Consider the following 27,239-nt stretch of genomic DNA (forward strand, 5'->3'; position numbering starts at 1 on the left):
TGCACGACACTTACCACACGAATTACACACGACAGACGACACCCACTATCCCACCATCCAAGCCCAACCCATCTTCTAGTGTCGTTCAGTAAAAAAATCGTGTGTGAAGTACTTCCGGATAAAATTAGAAGTTCCAGGTTCTCGGGCAGTTTTTCTTGTTGCTGTTGAAATTTTTGACTTATGGTGCAGTTTTCCTTTGCGGGAGAAAATTGTGCAACTAAGCATGAAATTGAAATTGCGTAAAGGAACATTTCACCCTTGATTTTTTTTCGCACATTTTCACTGCCATTACGTTGTGGATGGTAAGTTTTGTTGCAGCCTGTAGTGAACTCCTTTCTAGAACGAAAACACAATGAAAACACAATGATGAAACAATACAACATTTATTTCTTGAATGTCCACTCGCCAAATTGCTTTGGAGAACGATTCATATAGCCTTCAATATTAACTCTTCAGTTGACATTGAGTCGTTGTTTGGAACGTGGTTAGCTGGAGTTGAACATACTACTGCGGCTCGTATTCGGATTGGAATATGTGCACGGGCTATATGAAACTGTAGGAATGATTTTATTTTTAACAGACAATACAATTTAACTTTCTTGCATGTCATCTTCAGAACTACAGCATGGATCCGTATATGGTCCTTACTCACTCCTATGGACTCGAGGGAGCCTTTGGTTACTGGGTGCAACCAGTGGGAGATGGTAGTACGGGCTATATTCAACCGATTCGGGTGGCGGTCGCATAACAGGATAGGAGTCTAGGAAGCTTATCCTTCATATTGCCGTACCGGTTATGATTGTCAGCATGTATTTTCCTTTTATCCTTTTGATTCGCTCCGCTTGCGAGCTGTAATACTTTTTTGACTTTGTGGTACTTCGCGGATTTTTTAATAAAATAACTGCATGCATCATTATGATGCAGAGGCCGGGGTACGCCTTCATTTCCACACACAAAAAAACCGACTTTTCCTCCTCCTCATTGCCGTATGAGCACGTACGCGCGTGCTTCTCCAACTAAACGTGTCAAGCGACCAGAAACAAACATACATACTGTGCAAATAGCAGCAAGGAGAAGATGTGAAGCGTCGTGCTGTTTGGCCGGCGATCCGAGCCCTGCCAGCATCGTGCTCCAGAGAGCCCCAAACTGGCCGGCGGGTGCTGCTGTTGCTAGTCAATCTCATTGCAGATCTTATTGAAAACGGACATGACACAAAAGGGATGTGCTTTATTACATAGTGAATTTGACATGCATTTTCCCCTAGAAACGAGAGGGCAATGTTTCAGTCTCATCAAATATGATCTCCCTCGACGAGCGATATGGCCAAGTGATCATCATGCTTTCTTGGTGAGCGAGGCGACAAGCTGAGCCCGAGGGTATCTGGCAACCTCGTCCTGCAAGCTTCCCTCCATGCTCCAGCGCCGCTCCGCGGTCCTCACAAATTCATCCATCACATCTCCGAAATGATGCACGACTATCGGCTCAAACGCGGCTCTCATCTGGTTCGCATACCAGCCTGCAGTGATGAGACTGGCGTCCCGACCGCGTGTGAAGTCGTGCGCCCGCATCTCAGTGATCGAAAAGGAGCCCTCTGCTTGGATGATCTCCCGCAGCTCTTCGTCACAAGGTCCATAGACAGGCACGTAGAACGAATCATACTTTGCTTTGTCAATCACGCCCTGCCAATCATGGCACGAGACCGAGACTTCAAATAGGCGCGTTCAGTAGAAACCGAGATAATAGCTACAGGAAAAACAGTAAAGAAATGTACCTCTGAGGCCATGACACCTAGAATCTGAGCAAAGATTTCCCACATGTGGGAGAATTTCGAAGCACGGTCATCAGAACGCCTCCCTGCAAGGCAAACAACCAACAGGCCTCCTGGAACTAGTTCTTTGGCTCTCAGCTCTAAAAAAATGTGAAATCTTTCCTGAATTGTTGTGCATAAGCCTCAAGAACCACAGGGAACCTTTCACGCCTAGCATGCTCATCAACATCGTACGCCGGAATCCAGTTCTTCGTTAGATCTTCAGGAGCCTGTAAGGATAAGATTTTGCTTACAGAAATGACGACTTAATGGAAATGGATCGATCCATCGAGCAGTATCAAACTCGCACCTTTGAGAGCCAATTCAGGCTGTTCAACGAGCAGAAAAGATGCATGGAGCCACTAGTGAAGAGCCTCTCATAAAACGACCCCGGCATGATCCCAACCGTCACAACAGCAGGCTCGTTGCTTTGATGGAGTGTGACCAGGCTCTTCACCACCGTGTTGAAGTCGTTGTCAGGCAGGTCATTTAGGAGCACACACACTTCCGGTGGTGGCTGCTGTAACTGAAGGCAGTGGCTGTGGATGGCCTCGACGGCAATCGATACCAGTGCTAGTGCGTTTGGTCCAGAGGAGCAGCCCAAGTCCGCGATCAGCATTTTTTCGGGGAACAAGGTGTTAGTGCTGCTGCATAACTCAGCGATGGCTGCTTCTATCAGGGGCTTCATCCTGTTCTGCAGAGCGTTCTGCGATAGAGTTCCAACTCTTTAGAAAATCTTGTCTAATAATCTTTTAGCTAAATGGTATGCTTCTTAACTAGCAGGACCAATAATTCTATTCAGTCTCAGCAATGAAAGGCTATATTATGAACAAAGTCTTGATGACATAGTATTGAGAAAGCAAGTGTCGAATAACAGGTTAGCATAGATTGATGAATTAATCGAGATGGGAGAAGGTACCTGAATACCGGAATTGCGAGCATAGCTTGTTTCCCCTTGTCCTTGATTCATATGCACCATCTGCGTGGAGGCCATGGCTTTGCTCTTGGAGGAAAGCTAGGTAGAGTCCTTAATCTGCAAGAACCAGATTAGTAAAGCAATGGGTTCAATCAACAGTTAAACCGCCTGAGTTGGAAGGTTGGATTTTCAAAAGCTTAAAACGTTCATGGAAAGACATGCATGCTTGGGTCAAATTCTGATCAGCATATAGTACAAGCAGCCTGTCACTAGCAGAGGCAACAATTTTTAATTAGCAGACTTGTTATTTTTATCTGGTTAAATTGTCCAAGATGGAATCCAATGAAATAGACATTCTAGAGCAGCACCGATGCAGCATTTTGTTGTGTAGTAGTAATATTTAGTGTTCTCTATTTACGCCGACTGCACACTTGGTTTTTCGTTAGTGCGTATGGAGAAATAACTTCTGGAATTGCGATTGTTCACAAGCAACTGCAGAACTAATACATACTCCCTCCGTCCCAAAATAAGTGTCTCAATTTTGTACTAACTTTAGTACAAAGTTGTACTATGGTTGAGACACTTATTTTGGGACTTAGGGAGTATACATCAAGCAGCCAAAAAATTGAAGACCAAGCATATGAATGAATTAATGCACTGGAGAAATAATCCAGACTGTTTCACCCCTACTTAGTCAAGAGAACAAAAGAATATACCTGGAAACCGGAGTTGTGAGCATATTGTTTCGACGAGTCCTTGAATATTCAAGGACCTTGATTCATATCCACCACCTGTTTGGAGATAGAGGCTTTGCTTGGAGCAGGTCTAAACTCCATACCTTGAATCTGCAGAAATCAGATTAGGTAGACAATGCTGACACCATACTTGACACTCAACGCTTCTCTTTTCTATGCTCACCTGCTTGGGTTGTATTTTCTGGGCTCTGGGTTTGCTTGCACTGGAAGTTCAACTTTTCTTTTTTCTATGCTCAAGCATGGATGACTGTTTTGGCTGCTTATTGGGGGCAATAATATGGTCAATGTGCTTCTCAATCTGTTATCTGTCACTACTGTTTGGGCCAGCAAGTAGAAATGCTAAAGGGTCAAATTGGGATAAGAATGACGACCTGTCACTACTACAGAGGATATTTGTTTAGACCAGCAGAATCATTATTTGACATGGTTAAATTTTGTTGTCTCTTCCAGTTGAGCATTGAATAAGATACTAACTGGATTTGCGGTACATACATTTTTACTGTAATTTCTACTCCTAGTACAGTATTAGCATTAACACAAGCACCATGAGCTTTACTGAATAAGAACAATAAACTGGAGTGCTCACATATTGTCCTATTTCAAGCAGTTTGGTCAACTGCCTCTGATGGACTGACCTATCACTGACCCCTAGGTCTGGCAGTTGGGTAAACCGCCATTAATGGGTTTTTTGAGCTGCTAGAGATGGCATGTTCTGTACTAGTGAGGAGTCTTATTGTGTTCTTCAAACTACCATATTGTGTTCTTCAAAGTCAACCACATTATCAGATAAGGGGAAAATACAAACACTTAGCAATGATAATGGAAATATTATTTCAGCAGGTATTTATATTTTTCGTCTCCCGCAAATGATTGAATTTGATATTCAATTTTACAAATCATGCCATGTTGAGAGATACAAAGCTAAAAAGTCACACAATGCCTTGGTAGGCGATACAGCGACCATCACTCTCGGGTTTTTGGCCCACAGCTTGCGAACTGTGCTGGAGGCTCCAGTGCTTCTCTTCAGCCCTTACGAATCACCCATGGCCATGTTCCGTAGAAAAAAGGGTTCCCTAAAAAATGTGCATACACTATACATCACAATGTTTAATACTTCAAAGCACACCATGGGTGTAGTTTACATAATCAAATGGACACACATTTGGCCTCAAAGAAAGCATCAGTTTCACTATCATCAAATGTGATGTACCTTTGGGTACCTGATAATCATGCCTTTGCGAGGGATACGACCAGCATAGCATAAGGGCATTTGGCGCGCTCCTCTTGCAAACTTCCCTCTAGGATATACCGCCGCTGCACGGTCCTCACGAATTCATCCATGACATATCCAAAATGTTGGACTATTACCGGCTCAAACAAAGATCCCAGAAATCCCGCGAATATGCCTGGGGTGCTGAGAGTCTTGTTTATATCGACTCTAGGGTCATGCTCCCGCATCTCCCTGATTGAAAAGGAGCCCTCTTCTTGGATGATCTCTCTCAGCTCTTCGAGCGAAGGTTCATGCATTAGCCCATAAAAAGAATCAAACTTTTCTTTGTCGATCACACCCTGTTAATATAACCATAAGATCATGAGGTCAAATATAATGCTCGCACCTTCGATCGCAAAAAATGCATGCTAGAAAAGAAAGAAAAGAAATGACCTCTGAGACCATGACACATAGAATCTGAGCTACAATTTCTGGAAGGAAAGGGAATTTGGTGACAATTATATCAGAACGCCTCCCTAGCAGCGAAATAATCATTCGGCCTCCTGAGACCAACTCTTTGGCTCTCAGCTCCAGAAAAAGTGTGAAATCTTTCCTGTATTGTTTTGCATAAGCCTCAAGCACTATAGGAAGTCTTTCACGCCTAGAATGCTCATCAATGTCATATGCTGGGATGAGATTCCTTTTTAAATCTTCTGGAGCCTGTAAAGATAAGGTTTTGCTTAGAGAGTCAATGAGTAATGCAACAGGATCGATCCATCAAAGTATCATCAGACTCGCACCTTTGAGAGCCAATGTAAGCTATTGGACGAGCAAACAAGATGCACAGATTCACTAGTGAAGAGCCGCTCGTAAAACGAGCCTGGTGTGATACCGGTCACAACAACAGGATCGTTGCTTTGACGTAGCGTGACTAGGCTCTTCACCACGGTGTTGAAGTCGTTCTCAGGAAGATCGTTGAGGAGCACAGACACTTCTGGTGATGGTTGCTGGAACTGAAGACAGTGAGCGTGGATCGCCTTGACAGCAATCGATACCAGTGCAAGCGCATTTGGACCAGTGGAGCAGCCCAAGTCCGCGATCACTATCTTCCTGGGCTCCAAGGTGTCGGTGTTGCTGCATAATTCAACGATAACCCCTTCAATCAGGGATTTCATCTTGTTCTGCTCAGCGTTCTGCAGTGGACATGTACTTATTCAGAAAATCCAAATCTATTTCTTGTTCTTATTTTGCATAATCCGGTTAGTTTAAATGCCAGTAGTCACTACAACACGGTTGTTGAAAGAAGGCGTTTTGGCCAGGACATTTTTCTAAACGCCTCAAAATCATGTTTAAGGAGGCGTTTCGGGGAATCGCCTTAAATCATCTCTATCTTTGGACGTGTTTTTCAAAAAAGCCTGAAACTGGAAGAGATTTTGAGGCGATTCTCATAAACGCCTCTTAATCGATTGTGGCGTTTCTCAGAAATCGCTTCCAATCGTGGCGCTGTGCTCAGAGGAGCGGATGGCGCGTCAGGATGGTCGGTCTGCAAGCTAACCGTATTTGCGGCTGGTGCAATGGACAGGCGGCCGAGCCTGTGACGCGGCTTTCAGTCAGCTTGCATGAGACTCTTGCTTCCGGCCTACTAGGTGTCGCTGTTTAATCCCCCCAACTTTGGGGGAAGAGGCCGAACACGCAACCAGGCTGTTCTTGCCTTCGTGTTGTGCGAATAGGACGCTATACAGATCGTGGGGCGTGCCTATGTATATCTGTATTTAGCTACTTATATACCCACGTGGTTGTTAGCGTGCTACAATGGCTTGCAGCCGTCCCTGTGTTCGAATCTTGTGACATTCTGTCTTTTAGTCCCATACTGCTTAGCCAACAAAAGTTTAACATACTTAAAAGGAGGAAACATGGTTACTGATTCAGAAATCATGACTAGTACTAGCTAATGGGTTTGATGCTTAGGTTAACTAATAATTAGGCTATGTATATGTAAAACATGGACGGTGCTTTTTGTGTCTTTTGGAGGCGATTTAGATCGCCTTGTAATATCAACCGTGTTGTAGTGAATATATATAAGATACATAATTATGAACAAATTCTTGGCGAGACAATCTTCGGAAGCCAAGTTTCAGCAGACCGTAGAAACAACACTACCGAATTAATCAGTAGAGGAGAAAATACCTGAATACTAGAGTTGTTAGCATAGCTAGTTTCCCCTTGTCCTTGATTCATAATCGGCGCCGTCTGTTTGGAGGCCATGGCTTTCCGTGCAGCAGGCCCAACCTCCAAAGACCTTGAACCTGAGAAAACGAGGTTAGGAAGGAGATGGTGATGCATGATGCCCTTCAGTTCTACCTTTTATATGCTGTTCGGGCTGCTTATTGGGTGGACCGATAGGGGCTGCTAACAGGAAGGTTGAATGAAAGTGTCAGTCAAATTAACATCAAGATAACAAATTAACAACCTGTCACTACTGGAGTTTGTTTTAGATCAGCAGATTTGACATTTTGAGGCCATGCCTTTGCTTGCAGAGTGGAAGTTATATAGGGGGCAATTATTAATCTTCTTTTTATATGCTCAACTGGGGATGACTCTTATGGCTGCTTATTGGGGGCAATTATTAAGGTAAACGTGTTTATCAATTGTTATCTGTCACTACAATTGGGGGCAGTTATATTGTTGAAAGGTTGAAGGGTCAAAATTCAGATAAGAACAACGACCTGTCACCGCCAATTATGATACTCTTAAACCGACGTGTACAGAGACACCGAAGGAGGAGGGTAGGCGGCATTTCGTCGAACTGGTGGCGGGCGGTGGAGCAGCGAGCGAGCGAGTCAAGCTTCCAGGGCCCCTTTTGCTTCTCTTGTTAGCAATCCGGCGGCTCTGGTAGAGGCAGACTAGCTTCTTCACCTCCAGCGACGGCGCAGGGAGTGGAGGCAGACGACTGCGCCGCCACGTTCTTTGACCACCTGCACGCAGCCAGTAGTCGAAATCCCGTCAGGATCGACGACAAGAAGAGGGGGGATTTGATCGAGAGAAACTGCGGGGAGATTGGGGCGACGTCGACGCCGTGCGCTATGACGACGAGGAGGCGCTTGAGCACGTCGGCGTCGTAGAGGTGAGTCGAGGAGCGCCGGGATGGCGGCGCCGTCATCGTAGAGGGGCGCGTCCATGCCCGTCCGCCCCACCACCCACGTAGCCGCCGCGCCTCTCGCCTGCAACCCGAACATCCCCGACTCTCTCCAGACGCGGCGGCGTGGCTGGTACGCGGCGCGGGTCTCGCCGGCCGTCGTGTCCAGTTCGCAAGCTGGGCAGGCATTTCCATTTCCCTCTTTTTGGCCGGCATTGAAGAGCCTCGAGGGCTAACACCCACCCGTGGCTTAACAGCGGGAGATAAAAATACAAAAAAATTTCACATGAGGGCTAGTATATGAGACCAAGGCCCAGTTCTTTTCAGGCAAGATTCTACAGAATCAGGATTCTGATTTTTTTTTCCAGAATCTGCTTCTCCCAGAATCTGTCGTCGAGTTCTTTTCAGAGATTGTAGTTTGAGATTCTAGAAACTGTTGTGTGTTGAAATGTCTGTACTACCCTTAGACAGAATTTGTTTGATGAAATGTTAACACTTTGTTGTTTCTAACAGTAACGAAAGTGATTTAAGAATGTCATAAAAAGTGCTAAATATTACAATGGATTTAAAGTTTTTTTTCATTATAGAAAGTCCATAAACTAAAAATATGAATAATCTCAAGGTACGAGACTAGCAGCAATCGCGTCACGTGTTGCGTTCATGGTACCATCATCTTCTGGTGGTAGAGCGTTGGCACCTGTAAACGGCAATGGAGGTTGCACATATGCATCATCCGCTAGTGGAGCATACCATTAGCATTGACATCAGCAAGCATCAATCCATCCATCCATATAACAAATTTAAGCAACAATCCATCTACCTATTTTATCTATCAACAATAGCTAGCATCAATTCAAGCATTATTCAAGCATGACGAAACAGAGATATGCAAAAAGGAGGGCTCACCGTGAGCGTCGGCGTCGAACTTTGAGGGACGGGGCTGAGGGCCGGGGCGGACTGAGGGGCGAGGAGGAGCTGAGGAGGGAAGCTGGCCGGCGGGGGCGGCAACGGCTTGGCCTGGCCGGCGGCGCGGCAACCCTAGCCGCTGCCGCGAAGCTGACGGGGCGGGGCGAACTGCCGGGCGGGGAGAGCAGGGCGGACCGGGCAAGGGAGGCTGGCCGGCGGGGGCGGGGGCGGGCTGGCCGGCGGGGTGAGGGCGGCCTGGCCGGCGGGGTGAGGGCGGCCTGGCCGGGGGCGGGGGCGGACTTCGAAACGTTTTCTTTGGTGGGACTTGCCAGAATCCTGAGATTGTGGGAGAAACCAGGTATTTTGGGATTTTGGGATTGCACTAGGATTCTGGAGAATCCGGTTGAGATTTTGGAAGTTCAATCGAGTTCTTTTCGCTCGGGATTTTCGGGACCAAGATTCTCCATAATCTGCTCAAAAGAACTGGGCCCAAATAAGAACATGATAAAGGCCTCGATGAAGTCACTAGGGATTCAGGTTGATGATCTGGCAGAACTAAAGGAGATGGTCACGGTTTTTTTAATAAAAACTTGTATACCTTAGAGGGGGTGACCGATATGGAGGCAGTGCTTACTCATGTAGTCATGTGCCTTGAAAAGTTACTCCAGAGATGCATGCAACCTTTGTATGCTGACTACACCGAGGAAGAGGTCAAATCAGCGTTGTTTCAGGATGTTCCCAAGAAAGTCACCAGGGCCGGATGGATTTTCAGCACACTTTTATCAATGTCATTGGGATGTTTGTGGTGACGAGGTAACAAAGGGTGATCTTTAGACAGTTAGAGGAGAGGAGAAAGCAGAGTGCATAGATGATACTTTTTTGGTACTTGTCCCTAAGGTAATGAGTCCATCTTTGTTAACTCAATTTAGACCTATTAGTTTGTGGAAGGTTTTGTACAAAATAGCTTCAAAGTTGATTGCAAACATATTGAAGCAAATACTACCAGACATAATCTTAAAAGAGCAGACACTTTTTGTTCTTGGTAGACTTATAACTGATAAGTGTTGGAAATAATGCATGGACGCGTGTATTGGTTCAGGGAATTCCATCACCGCTTATGAGTGCTTGCATTTCATGAAAAGGAGCAAGGCAAAGAGTAATAGTCATTGTGCTTTAAAATTTGTTATGATGAAGGCTTATGGTAGGCTTGAGTGGAATTATCTTCAAGCAATGATGGTAAAGCTTGGTTTTGCTCAACAATGGATAAGTGTGGTAATGAACATGATCAAATTAGTATCTTTCTCGGTCCTTTTTAATGGAGAGCAACAGGAGCCATTTAAACCTACAAGAGATATTCTGCAGGGAGACCTGATCTCCCCTTATCTTTTCTTTATAGCACCAGAGGGCCTTTCGTGCCTACTAAAATCCATTCCTTAGTCTCCAGCTTTACTAGATTTTAGATGGCGTCGACAGCCCAGGTTGTCAACCACTTGCTCTTCGTTGATGATAGCCTGCTAGTTTTCAAGGCATGTACAGAAGGGGTAGTGGTTGTGTCAAATTTGGATACATACTGTAATGCTTTGGGACAAAGAGTGAACAATGACAAATCATCCATCTTTTTCAATAAGGGTTGTCCTCAAGTGGTTCGTGATGGTCTAAAGAATACTCTCCATGTACATGATGAACAACTAAGTGACAGGTACCTAGGGGTGCCTATTGATGTGGGACATTCTAGCTAGGAATGGCACTTTCAAATATTTGAGAGAGAGAGAGTATGGAAAAACTCAAGGGTCGGATGGAGAAGCTTTTGTCATATGCTAGAAAGGAGGTGTTAATCAAGGCCGTTGCTTAAGCGGTTCCGGTATATTCTATGTCCTGCTTTAGGCTGCTTGGAGGTATTTGTGAGAGTGTAACATCGATGAATAGGAAGTTCTGGTGCGGAAGCAAGAGAGGGAAGAGGAAGCCTTGCTGGATATCATGGGATGTTTGCACAAAAACCAAGTATTTTGAGGCTCACAATCTCGCTAAGCATGCTTTAACACTCGGGTTTGGTCGCCATGTGTGGTTGGTCTAGGGAGCTACATTATTTACCTGTAAACGTTTTGGAGTTTGAATAAAGCTTAGCGAGAATGTCTAAAAAAACGTGGGTGTAGAGACATTGGACCCGGGACGCCACTGTACACAGTACACTCTGCCTATATAGTTCGAGCTTTGTGTTTGATTTTATAGAGAATCAAAATTTAAAATGGTTGAGAAAATGCCGGACAAGCCATATATGGCCGTAGCTACTCCAAACTTCAATTCACCCATAATTTCTAGCTAGCTGCATTTTGAACATTTTTTTGTCAGGGCTAGGATAACATGGTTCAATAGTACACCCTCCTTGCTTGAAATGCACATCTAGAACATGTAGACTCGGAGAGCTAGAAATAGAAGGTCTTCTGGCGCATGAAAAGTACTAAAATAGATAGGACATAACCCAATACCATAGACTTTTAAATGGCTTTGAAATTCTTGTTGTGAGAATAAGCACAAGGATATTCTTGGCTCCTCCTGCGTAACAGATTCAACGGAAGAATTTTATCATAGCAGATTATAGTTCTGTCATGTGACTCCCTTTCTCTAGAAACAAGAGACCATCTCTCCTTGAATTCACGTGTCCATTTTCCTTTGCTTGTTGGGACTCAATTTGTCCTAGCTGGACTCATCATCCATCCAGCATTCAGAACACTAGATAATACCCCGCGCATTGCGGCGGGAATTTGTAGCAACGAATATGTAAGGAACAAAATTTCAGATATATTATATGCATCGGACAACAAAGAATGTACTAATGTGGAAGTTTCATGTATGCATTCTCATCACATCAAATGATGTTTCGACCATTTAGAAAGAAAAAAATTCAATCCTAAAAAAGGGTAACTAATAACAACTTATAACCACCTAAAAAAGATAACTAATAACAACTCTAATAACAACTTAACCTTTTGTGTATGTACCTATGGTTAGGCTGAAAGGTTTCAATTACTAATATCATTGTGACGCCACGGATACTAATCTACCGTAATCCTCTGCTACTGATGCCACGTCACCACGATCTTTGTTGTTAAAACTCTCGTTGATTCAAAACCGGGTCAAATTCAAATTAAAAGTAAAGTAAAAAATAAAAGTTTTCAAATGTTAAAACAAAAATTGTTCAAACTGTGCGAAATAATTCATATGTATTATTGGTGGTGAAGCCAAACTTTTATAAAAGTTTTAACTGCGTTAAAATGTTTAGAACAATGGCAATATTAATTAATAAGATGCCTTTAATAATTTCTAAAATATCAAATTAATTTAATAGAGTACCAAACTTTTTGTGGCAGATATATAAATAGTAATACTATTTATAAAACTAGTTTTGTATTTTAGTTAGACCAAAATATTAAGGAGATTAAATAAAATAGGAAATTTGTAAAAAGGAAAAAAAGTAATAAAATAAAAATAAAGAAAAACAAAAGCCCCCCCACTCCCCTGGGCCAAGTGGCCCAGCTGCCACCAGGCAGCCCACCTGCGCCCCCGTCCTCCTCCTGTTCACAGGGGGGGCGTGGCAGCCATCGGCCGCTGCCAACGGCGCCGTGGCGGCCATCGCCCGGCTACCACTGCGTATAAGCCGCCCCCCTTTCCATGGTCCGAACCCTAGCCGCCCACTACCCCCTGCCTCTCCCACTTCTCCCCCCTCTCGCCCATTTTCTCGATCTGAAGGAGACCGTCGCCGCCGTCGCCATGGGTTCGCCGTCCGCGTAGCTACCGAGCACCCCGCACCAATCCACTTCCTCCACCGGCCCCGCCGTCTACTCCCTCGTCGTCTACAGCTGCGTGTTGGAGCTGGGTGCGCCTACATCAAGCCCGGCGACGCCATCTTCTTCCTCGGGACCCGCCGCACGCCGTCGTTGATACCGGCGACTCCACTGCATCCCGCGCCTCCCCGAGCAGATCCCCGTCACCGATGTGAATAGCGCCCGTTTCCCCTTTGCCCCCGTCGTTTTTGCTGCCCGTGGCTCTCTTCGCCGCCGCCGGTAATGGCACGGCCGCGACCACAGCACCCGCTCGTCGCGTCCGAGCACCCCAGCGTGCTCGTAGCCTCGCGTAGCAGTCGCCTGTAGCCATCGTTGCCACCACCACCGTAGTTGTCGCCCGCGACCTCCCATGGCCGCCACCGTACCTCTGCTCCGCGCACTTCGCCCTGGCCCTTCCCCTGCGTATGCCCGCCGCTGCGCCCCTGTAGCCCCATCGCTCCGCCGCCGCTCGCGGCATTTTGCTACTCGCCGCACTGGCCCCGCTCGCTGCTCCGCTCGTGCCGCCACTGCTGCCCCGGCCCTGCTTCCCAGCCACGAGCGCGCGCACTCGCGCGCCTCTGCTCTGCGCCAGCGCCCGCTTGCCCCGCACACGCGCCCATAACCGCGCCCGCAGCCACTGCTGCCTTTCGCTTGCTTCGCTGCTGCTTGGCCCGCGTGGCCGTGCCCCTGATGCAGCGTGCTGCTCTAAGCTGCTCTGCCTGCTGCTCCTGTTCTGCTGCTAAGCGCCGCCGCTGCTGATGCTGCTTGCTAGTTGCTGCTGCTCTGCGTGCCGCTGCTCAAGCTGCCGCCCACGACTGCCCGCAGCCACCTGCGCCCGCAAGCGTGCGTCCTACGCTGTTGCCGCTGCTCTGCTGAAGCTACGTAGCCGCTGTTGATTGCTACTGTAGATGCTACTAGCTAGCTTTTCATTTTCTATGTTGACTAAGCCCCTAAACAGCCCCTAATCAGTGGTCAAACAGTTGTTAATATGTGTAAAAATAATATGAGTAGGTAGCACCCTTGACAAGGCTCAAATGTTTCCATTGGACCAAATCCTTTTGATGCATGGATTAATTCCTACGAGAATCACAAAGCTCAATGTTCTGTTAATAGAAAAAATCGAAAACAGCTTTATTTTCATAGCTACTTTAGTGCTGTTTATGATCAAGCAAATGAACTCTAATATGGATGAAAGTGCTACTATCTTGTAGATCACAGAAAAGTACTCAAAATTGATATAAGGCACTAACTCATAGGATGTACAGAACAATAGTTGTAGCGTTTTGAAAACAGCAAGTAATGTTTAAAACTGGCGAATTCTCAGACTTTGCCAAATTTCAGTAAATCCTGAAAATAGCTAAAACTTTGAAAATTCGTAGAAAATAAACTGTAGCTTGGATTAAAATACTTTGTACATGGAAGTTGCTCAGAACGACGAGACGAATCCGAATACGCGGTCCATTCATCTGTCACACGTTCCTAACATAGCGAACATGCAACCTTCCCCCTTCGGTTCGTCTGTCTGAAAATGCCAAACTTCGGGAAAGCTTTCCCGGATGTTTTCCCCCTTCGTCGGTATCGTGTAGCATTGCGTTAGAACACGCCTAGTGCTTTGTCATGTCATGCACTTGTTTGCTCTGTATTTACTGTTTCTCTTCCCTCTTCTCTCCGGTAGACCCCGAGACCGCTGTTGATGCCCCTGTGATCGACTATGTCGACGACGACCCTTCTTCCCTTTCAGCGGAGCTTCCAGGCAGGCCCCCTCTTTGATCATCCCGATATCGCCCATTTCATTCTCTCATGCTTGCATTAGATTTTGCTACTATTATTGTTTGCTCCTATTCTGATGCATAGCCTGCTTTTGTACCTGCTATTGTTACCTACCTGCTTATCCTAAACTGCTTAGTATAGCTTGGTTAGAGATCCATCAGTGACCACCACCTTGTCCTTGTTGCCCCTGCTTCATCATCGACGACTCGATCAACGTGATCGATGACCAGAGCCCGACACCTCACATCACATCACGCCCCTTTTTGTTGCTTGACTCTGCAGAGTTACCATCGAGTGCCGAGGGTGGAACCTCATACATCACTCCTGATGAGATCTCTGTAATGTAGCTATTCGGTCGTGGTCAATGAGGGTGATTTCCTCCTTCACCATTCCGATACGGCTCTGACGTGCAACACCTCAAGTGTGAACCTCGAGGGTGGTCCTTCTTACGTTCACCTTGATGATTACATTGAGTGGAATCCACCGGGGGTGATTCCTGGGTTTTCCCCTTGATGTCTGGAAACACAGTTACCTTGACTTTACTTGAGACCGTTGTGAAAGCCGAGCGGGCCCGGAGAGCACCCGTGCGATGTGACGGTGGCGGCTGGCTATTTAGCGGTATCACCCAGGAGGGGGTGTGGCGCCGTTGCCGGGGAGGCTAGGTAAGCGGCACTCACACCCCGTCAACCAAGCTCTTTTCTGGCGCCGTTGCTGGGAAGGTGAGTGCTTGAAGGTATATCTTTAGATCTTGCAATCGAATCTTTTAGTTTCTTGTTTTATCACTAGTTTAGTTTATAAAAGAAAACTACAAAAAAATGGAATTGAGTTTGTCTCATACGCTTCATCTTTTTAATGTCTTTCGTAAGTATGATGAAAAGGAAAATTGTGCTCAAGTGCTAGAAGAAGAAGTCTATAAAATGTTTGGCACTAAATCTTTGAATGATGAGCATGATTGCAATGTTGTTAGTATGAATTCCTTGAATATCCATAGTACTAATGATGATTGCACTAGTCATGATGAAAATATCTCTTATAAGCATGTCAATTTTTATGGAGTGTATTGGGTTTGCAAGTATACACCAAATAGGGAAGATAGATATTGCAAGAGGCATAAGCATTTAAAAACTAAATTGTTGCAAGAAAGGCTAGATGTTTGTGCCGAAAATTTAAATTTTCTTAGCCGTACTTGTGAACCTTGCAATGAACATGATCATTTCAGTACCCAATGCAAATTGTTTCATGATCGTATCGTGTCCAAAAATTATGATGGCTTGATTTCCCTTGCACATCATAATGAACTTAGTTTCCTCTTGGGTTATGAAGAAATGAAACGTATAACTAAGGTTATTCCAGAATTTGCCCTTGATAGAGTTCTTCATTTTGATCTAGAGGAAATTTATATGTATTGCACGGTGAATTGCATTGAAAATCCTTATATTGCCAACTACATAAAGAAAAGAAAACAAATAGAAGATGAAGAGAGTACTAATGAAAGGGAAGAGACTTCCCAATATCCTCCTATTATTTCTTATGATGAATCAGGTAACGAGGATGAGTCTTCTATTCAACCAATTTCATTAATAAGGAGCTCCAAAAAGAGGATTGAACACACACATGATGTGGTGAAGAAGAAGAAAAGAAAAAGGAAGAGAGGTAAAAAGATATCTCTCCCAAATAATGTTGCTCCTATTATTGTTGTGCCTCATGAAAATGAATCAAAAATAATTGTGGAAGATGATGCACTTGATGATGATCTCGTTATGCCTATTGCTTGTTGTGATGATGATGATTGGGAAGATAATGATACTTCTTATGATCTTGAAAATCTTTTTGGCACTTGCTTGGAAGAATATGATAATTGCTATACTATTGGTGCTATCCATACTATTAATGATGAGAGTGATTATGCTTATGATATGAAAAGGCCCAAGCTTGGGGATGCTATGTTTGATGAAGATGATGTTTTTGAGAATATATTTGCTGAAATTAATGTTTGTCCCAAGCTTGGGGATGCTATGTTTAATGAAGATGATATTTTTAGTCTCCCAAGTTTTGATATGCAAATTTATTATGATGATAGCATGCCTTCTACCTATGATGATTATATTTATGAAAGTGGATTTGGAGAGGTCATGACTTTATTTAGTGATGAATCCACTATTTCGGAAGAGGTTTCAATCGATTATGATGAGAACAAAGTTGCTACTTATGATGATTATTGTGATGAAACTTATGCTATAAAAAGTAGTGATGATTATACTTATAAAACTTGTCATGATTATGATTACCTTTTTTCTGAACATTACTCTTTTAATGTTGAAACAATTTATAGTATTCAAGTCTCTTATGATACTCCCACTATTCCGAATGAAAAGAATTTTGCTTATGTGGAGAGTAATAAAATTCCTATGCTTGTAGATCATGAAAAGAATGCTTTAGGTGCTGGTTATATTGTTGAATTCATTCATGATGCTACTGAGAATTATTATGAGGGAGGAATATATGCTTGTAGGAATTGCAATAATATCAAGTTTTCTCTCTATGTGCTTAAAGTTTTGAAGTTATGCTTGTTTTGCCTTCCTATGCTGGATGATTCTTGTTCCCATAAGTTGTTTGCTCACAAAATCCCTATGCATAGGAAGTGGGTTAGACTTAAATGTGCTAGTCATATTCTTCATGATGCTCTCTTTATGTTTCAATTCTTATCTTTTATGTGAGCATCATCGAAATCATCATGCCAAGCTAGGGGCGTTAAACGATAGCGCTTGTTGGGAGGCAACCCAATTTTTTATTTTAGTTTCTTGCTTTTTGGTTCTATTTAGGAATAAATAATCCATCTAGCTTATGTTTAGATGTGGTTTTGTGTTTTAATTAGTGTTTGTGCCAAGTAGAACCTTTGGGAAGACTTGGGTGAAGTCTTTATGATCATCCTGTAAAAAACAGAAACTCTAGCGCTCACAAGTTTAGCTGTCAGTTTTTACAGAAAAGTGTTTTTTAGTTGATTCTTTTTGCAGATGATTACTCGACAAATTCCTCAGGTCCACCAATTTATTTTAGAATTTTTTGAGTTTCATAAGTTTGCGTTAGCTACAGATTACTACAGACTGTTCTGTTTTTGACAGATTCTGTTTTTCGTGTGTTGTTTGCTTATTTTGACGAATCTATGCTAGTAAAGTAGTTTATAAACCATAGAGAAGTTTGAATACAGTAAGTTTAACACCAATATAAATAAGGAATGAGTTCATTACAGTACCTTGGAGTGGTGTTTTGTTTTCTTTCGCTAACGGAGCTCACGAGATTTTCTGTTAAGTTTTGTGTTGTGAAGTTTTCAAGTTTTCGGGTAAAGATTCGATGGACTATGGAATAAGGAGTGGCAAGAGCCTAAGCTTGGGGATGCCCAAGGCACCCCAAGGTAATATTCAAGGACAACCAAGAGCCTAAGCTTGGGGATGCCCCGGATGGCATCCCCTCTTCCGTCTTCGTTCATCGGTAATTTTACTTGGAGCTATATTTTTATTCACCACATGATATGTGTTTTGCTTGGAGCGTCATTTTATTTTGTTAGTATTTGCTTGCTGTTATTTAGAATAATGTTTTGCATCTCTATTTTCAATAAAAATGTCAAGGATAGCTTTTACCATGCTTATTTTGCAAGTATACATGTTGCTGTTTCAAAACAGAAAGTTTATCGCTGTTGCAAAAATTCCCTAGAAAAGTCAGAATGTGATAAAATGTTGAAAACTTTTGCATAATAAGCTCTGATAAATTTACTACAGTGGGAATTTTCTTTCATAAACTTTGGAGTTAGGTAAGTATGATGAATCTTGCATTCTTTACAGACTGTACTGTTTTGGCAGATTGATGTTATGTTTGCATTGTTTGCATATGTTGGCTTGTTTAATGATTCTATTTGAGGATAGGAGTATTAAATATGCAGAGGCATTTAGTATGCAATGTTGAATAATAATTTTAGTGATTTGTTACGGTACAAAACGATAAGGTTTTTGCATTGGTTTATACTAACTTATCTCACGAGTTCTTTTTGAGTTTGGTGTGGATGAAGTTTTTGAGATTTAGGGAAACCATGATATGAGAGGAATTAAGGAGACACAAAAGCTCAAGCTTGGGGATGCCCAAGGCACCCCAAGATAATATTTCAAGAAGTCTCAGGCATCTAAGCTTGGGGATGCCCCGGTAGGCATCCCACATTTCTTCTTCAACAAATATCGGTTAGTATCGGTTGAGCCTAACTTTTTGCTTCTTCACATGATGAGTGCTATCCTTGAAATGTCGTTTTATTTTGTTTTGCTTGCTGTTTGAATAAATACCAAGATCTGAAATTCTTAAATGAGAGAGAGTCTTCACATAGCTACATAATTATTTAACTACTCATTGATTTTCACTTATATCTTTTTGGAGTAGTTTGTCATTTACTCGTGTGCTTCACTTATATCCTATGAGTAAATGGTTGAATGATTTGAATGTCATAAATCTGAAATTATATATGTTTCATATGCTTATCCCATGGGGAGTAATGCCTTCACATATAAGAAGTAAAGGTGGTAAATTTTTTGAAGGTTAGCAAACATTGTATTGGTCACTTGAACAATTCATGAAAGAATATTGAAGGAAGAGAGATTTCACATATAAATATACTATCTTGGACATCTTTTGTAATTGTGAGCACTCATTAAAATATGACATGATAAAAGGTTGATGTTGGACAAGGAAGACAACGTAATGGGTTATGTTTTCTTATATCCGAAATAAAGTATATTGTCATGGATCGCCCAACACGTTGAGCTTGCTTTCCCTCCTCATGCTAGCCAAGTTCCTTGCACCAAGTAGAGATACTACTTGTGCTTCCAAACATCCCTTAAACCAGTATTGCCATGAGAGTCCACCATACCTACCTATGGATTGAGTAAGATCCTTCAAGTAAGTTGTCATCAGTGCATGCAATAAAAATTGCTCTCTAAATATGTATGATCTTTTAGTGTGGAGAAAATAAGCTTTATACGATCATTGTGATATGGAAGAAATAAAAGCGACGGACTGCATAATAAAGGTCCCTATCACAAGTGGCAATATAAAGTGACGTTCCCTCGCATTAAGATTTTGTGCATCCAACTATAAAAGAGCATGGCAACCTCTGCTTCCCTCTGCGAAGGGCCTATCTTTTACTTTTATGCAAGAGTCATGGTGATCTTCACCTTTCCCTTTTACATTTTATCCTTTGGCAAGCACCTTGTGTTGGAAAGATTCTGATATATATATATATATCCAATTGGATGTAAGGCATCATGAACTATTATTGTTGACATTACCCTTGAGGTAAAAGGTTGGGAGGCGAATCTATAAGCCCCTATCTTTCTCTGTGTCTGATTAAAACTTTGAACCCATAAATATTGCGTGAGTGTTAGCAATTGTAAAAGACTAAATGATAGTTGAGTATGTGGAGTTTGCTAAATCAAAGCTCTGACATAGACTCTTCCTGAAAATAAGATGAATTGTAATTGTTTGATGACCAATAACACGGTTTGCTAGTTTTCAAGAAGGTTTATGATCTATACTTTAACATGTGAATAGTTTGTTACTTGATCATGCAAAGTTCTATGAGTTAAGCCACTGTTATGACATATAATGATGCTAGAAAAGGTGATTGAAATTATCATTGATCAAATTTATGCACCTGCTAGCATTCACACTTCATAAATTCTTTCTTTTATCATTTACCTACTCGAGGACGAGCAGGAAGTAAGCTTGGGGATGCTGATACGTCTCCAACGTATCTATAATTTATGAAGTATTCATGCTATTATATTATCCATCTTGGATGTTTAATGGGCTTTACTATGCACTTTTATATTATTTTTGGGACTAACCTATTAACCCAGAGCCCAATGCCAGTTTCTGTTTTTTCCCTTGTTTCAGTGTTTCGCAGAAAAGGAATATCAAACGAAGTCCAAACGGAATGAAACCTTCGGAAAAGTTATTTTTGGAACGGAAGCAATCTAGGGGACTTGGAGTGCATGTCAGGGGATCAACGAGGAGGGCACGAGGCAGGGGGGCTGAAAGATCGTGGATGTCGCCTAGAGGGGGGGGGTGAATAGGCGCTTTAAAATAATTACGGTTTAGGCTTGAACAAATGCGGAATAAACCTAGCGGTTAATTTTGACAAGCACAAAACCTACAACAACTAGGCTCACCTATGTGCGCCAACAACTTATGCTAAGCGAGATAAACAACTAAGTGATAGCAAGATATATGACAAGAAACAATATGGCTATCACAAAGTAAAGTGCATAAGTAAGGGTTCGGGTAAGAGATAACCGAGACACGCGGAGACGATGATGTATCCCGAAGTTCACACCCTTGCGGATGCTAATCTCCGTTTGGAGCGGTGTGGAGGCACAATGCTCCCCAAGAAGCCACTAGGGCCACCGTAATCTCCTCACGCCCTCGCACAATGCAAGATGCCGTGATTCCACTAAGGGACCCTTGAGGGCGGTCACCGAACCCGTACAAATGGCAACCCTTGGGGGCGGTCACCGAACCCGTACACTTTGGCAACCCTTGGGGGCGGTCACCGGAACCCGTCAAATTGCTCGGGGCGATCTCCACAACCTAATTGGAGACCCCGACGCTTGCCCGGAGCTTTACACCACAATGATTGAGCTCCGAACACCACCAACCGTCTAGGGCGCCCAAGCACCCAAGAGGAACAAGCTCAAGGGCACCAAGCACCCAAGAGTAATAAGCTTCTCAACTTGTAACTTCCACGTATCACCGTGGAGAACTCAAACCGATGCACCAAATGCAATGGCAAGGGCACACGGAGTGCCCAAGTCCTTCTCTCTCAAATCCCACCGAAGCAACTAATGCTAGGGAGGAAAATGAGAGGAAGAACAAGAAGGAGAACACCAAGAACTCCAAGATCTAGATCCAATGGGTTCCCCTCACATAGAGGAGAAAGTGATTGGTGGAAATGTGGATCTAGATCTCCTCTCTCTTTTCCCTCAAAAACTAGCAAGAATCCATGGAGGGATTGAGAGTTAGCAAGCTCGAAGAAGGTCAACAATGGGGGAAGAACACGAGCTCAAGAGATAAGGTTCATTGGGGAAGAAGACCTCCTTATATAGTGGGGGGAACAATCCAACCGTTACCCCCACTTCAGCCCCGCAGAGAGCGGTACTACCGCTTGCCCCTATAAGCGGTACTACCGCTCCCCCTCGCGGTACTGCCGCTGGGCCCAGAGCGGTACTACCGCGGTGGCAGGGCGGTACTACCGCAAACGAGCGGTACTACGGCCCCCACTGCCGCGGCTAGTACCGTAGAACCCGACACAAAAAGACCCCTCGAATCGAGGCGGTACTAGAACGAGACCGCAGCGGTACTACGGCTGGGGGCTACCAGCGGTACTACCGCTTGTAGCACCCAAGCGGTACTACCGCTGGAACCAAAACTGCCATAACTTCTGCATATGAGCTCCGAATTGAGCAAACTCAAGCTTGTTGGAAAGAGGAAGACGAGTAGCATCAAAACAGGGGAGGTATGCCAACAAATAGAGGAGTGAAACCTCCAACCGAGAAGAACTGGCATAACCTCCAACATCAAAAACATCATAGAAGATGCGAGTGAACTCCGTTTTCGATGAACTCGAGCTTGTCATCAAGATGACCATAAGCTCCAAAACTCACAAAGAAAAGAACCAAACAAGAACCAATAAGGATGATGCAAGGATGCAATGGTTTGAGCTCTCTACGAATGATACGATCAAGCTACTCATTGAGAGCCCCCCTTGATAGTACGGCAATCGATCCTATAACCCGGTCTCCCAACTACCATCATGAGACCGGTAAAATAGAAAAACTATCAAGGGCAAACCTTTGCCTTGCACATGGTCCACTTGAGCTAGATGATGACGATCTTGACTCCCTCAAGTTGGACCACCTTTCTTGGTTGCGTTGGCTCGATGAAGACTAGTTGATTGCTCCCCCATACTCCACTATGGGTGAGCCACTCTTCCGCACATCTTCACAAGTCCATTGTCACCACAATGGACGACAAGATTCAAGCATTTGATCTCTTCATGATGCTTCACTTGAACTTGCACACCGCAACCTAACCCCACAAAGAACTCTCACGAAGATCATGGGTTAGTACACAAAGCGTAATTGACAATGCTTACCACACCATGGGATCACTTGATCCCTCTCGGTACATCTTCTACGCTTTGTGAGTTGATCAAGTTGATCCACTCTTGACTTAGTCTTGATCAACCATGAATCTTTTCAACTCTCTTCATTTGGATGATGTCTTGAAGATATGCATGAATGATCACACAATCTTCTTCTCCAAGACATGCTTGCAATAAGCTCAACTCTCACATGACCAATCTTTGGATAATTCCTTAATAACACCTTGGTCACCACATAAACTCCTTGAAACCAACACATGAACTTCAAGAAATGCCTATGGACAAATCCTTCAAATATAACTCGAGGCAACCATTAGTCCATAGAGATTGTCATCAATTACCAAAACCAAACATGGGGGCACCGCATGTTCTTTCAGGGCCGCGCCCACCCCCCTGGGCGCGCCCTCCACCCTCGTGGCTCCCCTGACGTATTTCTTCCTCCTATATATACCAATATACCCTAAAACCATCGGGGAACAGGATACATAGGGAGTTCCGCCGCCGCAAGCCTCTGTAGCCACCAAAAACCAATCGGGACCCTGTTCCGGCACCCTGCCGGAGGGGGGATCCCTCACCGGTGGCCATCTTCATCATCCCGGCACTCTCCATGACAAGGAGGGAGTAGTTCACCCTCGGGGCTGAGGGTATGTACCAGTAGCTATGTGTTTGATCTCTCTCTCTCGTGTTCTTGAGGTGATACGATCTTGATGTATCGCGAGCTTTGCTATTATACTTGGATCTTATGATGTTTCTCCCCCTCAACTCTCTTGTAATGGATTGAGTTTTCCGTTTGAAGTTATCTTATCGGATTGAGTCTTTAATGATTTGAGAACACTTGATGTATGTCTTGCGTGGGATAACCGTGGTGAAAATGGGTTATTCTATTGATTCACTTGATGTATGTTTTGGTGATCAACTTGCGGGTTCCGCCCATGAACCTATGCATAGGGGTTGGCACACGTTTTCATCTTGACTCTCTGGTAGAAACTTTGGGGCACTCTTTGAGGTTCTATGTGTTGGTTGAATAGATGAGTCTGAGATTGTGTGATGCATATCGTATAATCATACCCACGGATACTTGAGGTGACATTGGAGTATCTAGGTGACATTGGAGTATCTAGGTGACATTAGGGTTTTGGTTGATGCGTGTCTTAAAGTGTTATTTTACTACGAACTCTAGGGCTGTTTGTGACACTTATAGGAATAGCCCAATGGATTGATCGGAAAGAATAACTTTGAGGTGGTTTCGTACCCTACCATAATCTCTTCGTTTGTTCTCCGCTATTAGTGACTTTGGAGTGACTCTTTGTTGCATGTTGAGGGATAGTTATATGATCCAATTATGTTATTATTGTTGAGAGAACTTGCACTAGTGAAAGTATGAACCCTAGGCCTTGTTTCCTATCATTGCAATACCGTTTGTGCTCACTTTTATCATTAGTTACCTTGCTGTTTTTATATTTTCAGATTACAAATACTCATATCTACCATCCATATTGCACTTGTATCACCATCTCTTCGCCGAACTAGTGCACCTATACAATTTACCATTGTATTGGGTGTGTTGGGGACACAAGAGACTCTTTGTTATTTGGTTGCAGCGTTGTTTGAGAGAGACCATCTTCATCCTACGCCTCCCACGAATTGATAAACCTTAGGTCATCCACTTGAGGGAAATTTGCTACTGTCCTACAAACCTCTGCACTTGGAGGCCCAACAACGTCTACAAGAAGAAGGTTGCGTAGTAGACATCAGAGGCCCAACAACGTCTACAAGAAGGTTGTGTAGTAGACATCAGGGTGATAGCTCCGGACTTGTCCCGACAGCCGTCACTACTTTAATTCTTAATGCACTAATAACATGTTTGGGTATTTGTTCTGAGTTGGCCCTGGCCTTTACGCACTAACCACCACGCGAGAATAGTTATGGGCCTTGACGTCGCAGTATCAGCCGAAGCTTTGTCAGACGTCCAGTTCAGCATTGTGGGCCTGTCGGGCCAGTGCCATCCAGTATGAGGTGGTGCTCGTCCCGGCTCGTTGCACAACGACCCAGAGTGCAACGGGCGATGGGCCCAGACCCCGGAGTGCTTAGGATGTAGACCGGCGGGGAGCTCTCTGCTAAGCCTAGGTAGGGCTACGACATGTTGATCTTCCGAGGTCGGGCATTGACCCAGAAAAGTGTGTCCGTCCAGAGTGATCGAGCGTGTTGGAAAACGTGGTGCACCCCTGCAGGGAAGTTATATATTCGAATACCGTGTCCACGGTAATGGACGTTCAGACTTGTATCCTGATCTTATACAACTAGAAATGGATACTTGATATGTGATGGATATGTGGCTCCGGGATTGCTTTCTCGCAGGAAGTCGAGGAAGGATCTCTGGGCATTAATGCTACAACATGCTTGTTAATTAAACTGCTATTCTTTACTCTTCTACATGCTGCAAGATGCTTGGAGCTGCTTGAAGATGCTAGTCTTCGATAGGCTAGGCCTTCCCCTCTATTCTGGCTTTCTGCAGTTCTGTCCACAGATACAGCCCTTCCATTTGATACCAATGCATACTTAGTGCAGATCTGATGCTTGCGAGTACTTTGGATGAGTACTCACGGTTGCTTTCCTACCCCTTTTCCCCCCTTCTTTCTTCTTTCTGGTTGTTACAACCAGATGGTGGAGGATCCCAGGAGCTAGATGCCACCCCCGACGACTACTACTACTACCCCGAGGGTGCCTACTACTACGTGGAGGCCGCCGACGACCAGGAGTAGTTAGGAGGTCCCAGGCAGGAGGCCTTGCCTCTTTGATCGTTGTTTCTTTTGTGTTTGCCTTCTTAAGGCAGTCTTGTCTAACTTATGTCCGTACTCAGATATTGTTGCTTCCGCTGACGCTTGTGTATCAAGCTTGTTCGAGCCCTCGAGGCCCCTGGCTTTTAATATGAAGCTTGTATTATTTGAATTTGTGTCTAGAGTTGTGTCGTGATATCTTCCCGTGAGTCCCTGATCTTGATCGTATGCATTTGCGTGTATGATTAGTGTACGGTCGAATCGGGGGCATCACAATCATCCCAACCAATAAGATGTTCACAAATGTCGTTACAATCTTGGTCATATTTAGATATCACACATGTTACTGATTTCTTGAATTACATAACAATAAAATGAGTATGTTACATTTGTCGATATTAATTCTATACATGCATGAATATAATTTGGCGGTAACTAAATGTTTTTTCTGAAGTACAACCTGAAAGCTCCAAACTTGAATGCCTCGGATAGAGACATGACCTGGAGCCCTCAAATGACAAATAAAAAAATAGTTTACTAAGTTTTTTTTCTCCCCCTCCAATTCAGTTTGAATGCTCCTGAAAATATTAGATGGATACCATTTGAAACAAAACAAAAAGCAAAATGCTGCCGGTAACTATTTGGAAAGAAGGGGTCACACTTGAAACAAAACTTCGTTAACTTCGTTAACTTAGAGACTTGTGTCTTCTTAATTTTTTTTTATTGTTACTCCTCATGCCTGCATTTGATATAACACTTGAAACTAAAAAGTGCAGTTTGCGCTTTACTGATGAAAGGATCGATATAGTTGACTAGAGGGGGGGGGTGAATAGGCAACTAACAATTTTTAGCTTTTCTTTACCAATTTAAACTTTGCATCAAAGTAGGTTGTCTAGATATGCAACTAAGTGAGCAACCTATATGATGCAATGACAACAAGCAAGCAAGCAAGGGATTTAACACAAGTAAGCTTGCGAAAGTAAAGGGACGAGATAACCAAGAGTGGAGCCGGTGGAGACGAGGATGTGTTACCGAAGTTCCTTCCTTTTGAGGGGAAGTACGTCTCCGTTGGAGCGGTGTGGAGGCACAATGCTCCCCAAGAAGCCACTAGGGCCACCGTATTCTCCTCACGCCCTCACACAATGCGAGATGCCGTGATTCCACTATTGGTGCCCTTGAAGGCGGCGACCGGACCTTTACAAACAAGGTTGGGGCAATCTCCACAACTTAATTGGAGGCTCCCAACGACACCACAAAGCTTCACCACAATGGACTATGGCTCCGCGGTGACCTCAACCGTCTAGGGTGCTCAAACACCCAAGAGTAATAAAATCCGCTAGGGATAAGTGGGGGAATCAAATTTCTCTTGGTGGAAGTGTAGATCGGGGCCTTCTCAACCAATCCCGAGCAAATCAACAAGTTTGATTGGCTAGGGAGAGAGATCGGGAAAAAATGGAGCTTGGAGCAACAATGGAGCTTTTGGGGGAAGAGGTAGGTCAACTTTGGGGAAGAAGACCTCCTTATATAGTGGGGGAACAATCCAACCGTTACCCCCCAAAACGGCCCCGCAGAGGGCGGTACTGCCGCAGGGGGCGGCGGTACTGCCGCAGGGGGCAGCGGCACTACCGCTGAGAACAGCGGTACTACCGCTCCCCCGGGCGGTACTACCGTGAAGTTTGGAGGGCAGGAGAGAGACAGACCCGAGCGGTACTGCCGCGGTGGTAGGGCGGTACTACCGCTCATGAGCGGCACTGCCGCTCTACTGCCGCTACAAAGTACCGCACAATCTGACACGAGAAATGACCCCTCGAGTCGACGCGGTAGGGGCCTGGTACGGCAGCGGTACTACTGCTGAGGACCCACCGGCGGTACTACCGCTGCGTAGCGGTACTGCCGCCTGTGACCCCTAAGCGGTACTATCGCTGGGTACCGCGGTACTAC

General features: G+C 44.2%; 1 protein-coding gene and 1 pseudogene across 9 annotated transcripts; both read right to left on the minus strand.

Moving 5' to 3' along the window:
• Positions 1 to 808: 808 nt before the first annotated feature.
• On the minus strand, positions 809 to 4,175 carry LOC109738078 (probable jasmonic acid carboxyl methyltransferase 2; annotated as a pseudogene).
• A 110-nt stretch (positions 4,176 to 4,285) lies between these two features.
• LOC109738074 (inactive anthranilate O-methyltransferase 1-like) lies at positions 4,286 to 8,067 on the minus strand. Of its 9 annotated transcripts, XM_073510986.1 has the most exons (7): positions 7,415 to 8,066; positions 7,050 to 7,094; positions 6,876 to 6,994; positions 5,489 to 5,881; positions 5,142 to 5,408; positions 4,689 to 5,047; positions 4,286 to 4,551 (listed from the first exon to the last, which is right to left on the minus strand). In XM_073510986.1, the coding sequence occupies exons 3-6, from the start codon at positions 6,951 to 6,953 to the stop codon at positions 4,706 to 4,708; spliced, it is 1,080 nt and encodes a 359-aa protein (XP_073367087.1). In that variant the 5' UTR covers positions 6,954 to 6,994; positions 7,050 to 7,094; positions 7,415 to 8,066; the 3' UTR covers positions 4,286 to 4,551; positions 4,689 to 4,705. The 9 variants fall into 9 exon arrangements, with proteins under 9 accessions (XP_073367087.1, XP_073367088.1, XP_073367089.1 ...); XM_073510987.1 differs by lacking the exon at positions 7,050 to 7,094 and having other exon boundaries at positions 5,489 to 5,822; positions 7,415 to 8,067; XM_073510988.1 differs by having other exon boundaries at positions 5,489 to 5,822; positions 7,050 to 8,067.
• Positions 8,068 to 27,239: the final 19,172 nt, after the last annotated feature.

The sequence above is a fragment of the Aegilops tauschii genome, chromosome 3 (assembly GCF_002575655.3).
Source record: "Aegilops tauschii subsp. strangulata cultivar AL8/78 chromosome 3, Aet v6.0, whole genome shotgun sequence".
Taxonomy (NCBI): Eukaryota; Viridiplantae; Streptophyta; class Magnoliopsida; order Poales; family Poaceae; genus Aegilops; species Aegilops tauschii.

Bases quoted from the DNA above. Each gene is read 5' to 3' on its own strand.
- LOC109738074 (XM_073510981.1), bottom strand. From the start codon at position 7,031: ATGCATCACCATCTCCTTCCTAACCTCGTTTTCTCAGGTTCAAGGTCT. The intron at 5,882-6,875 runs GTATTTTCTCCT...TGTCCACTGCAG, and splicing joins CTAACAACTCTAGTATTCAG to AACGCTGAGCAGAACAAGAT. The intron at 5,409-5,488 runs GTGCGAGTCTGA...TTATCTTTACAG, and splicing joins GCTTACATTGGCTCTCAAAG to GCTCCAGAAGATTTAAAAAG.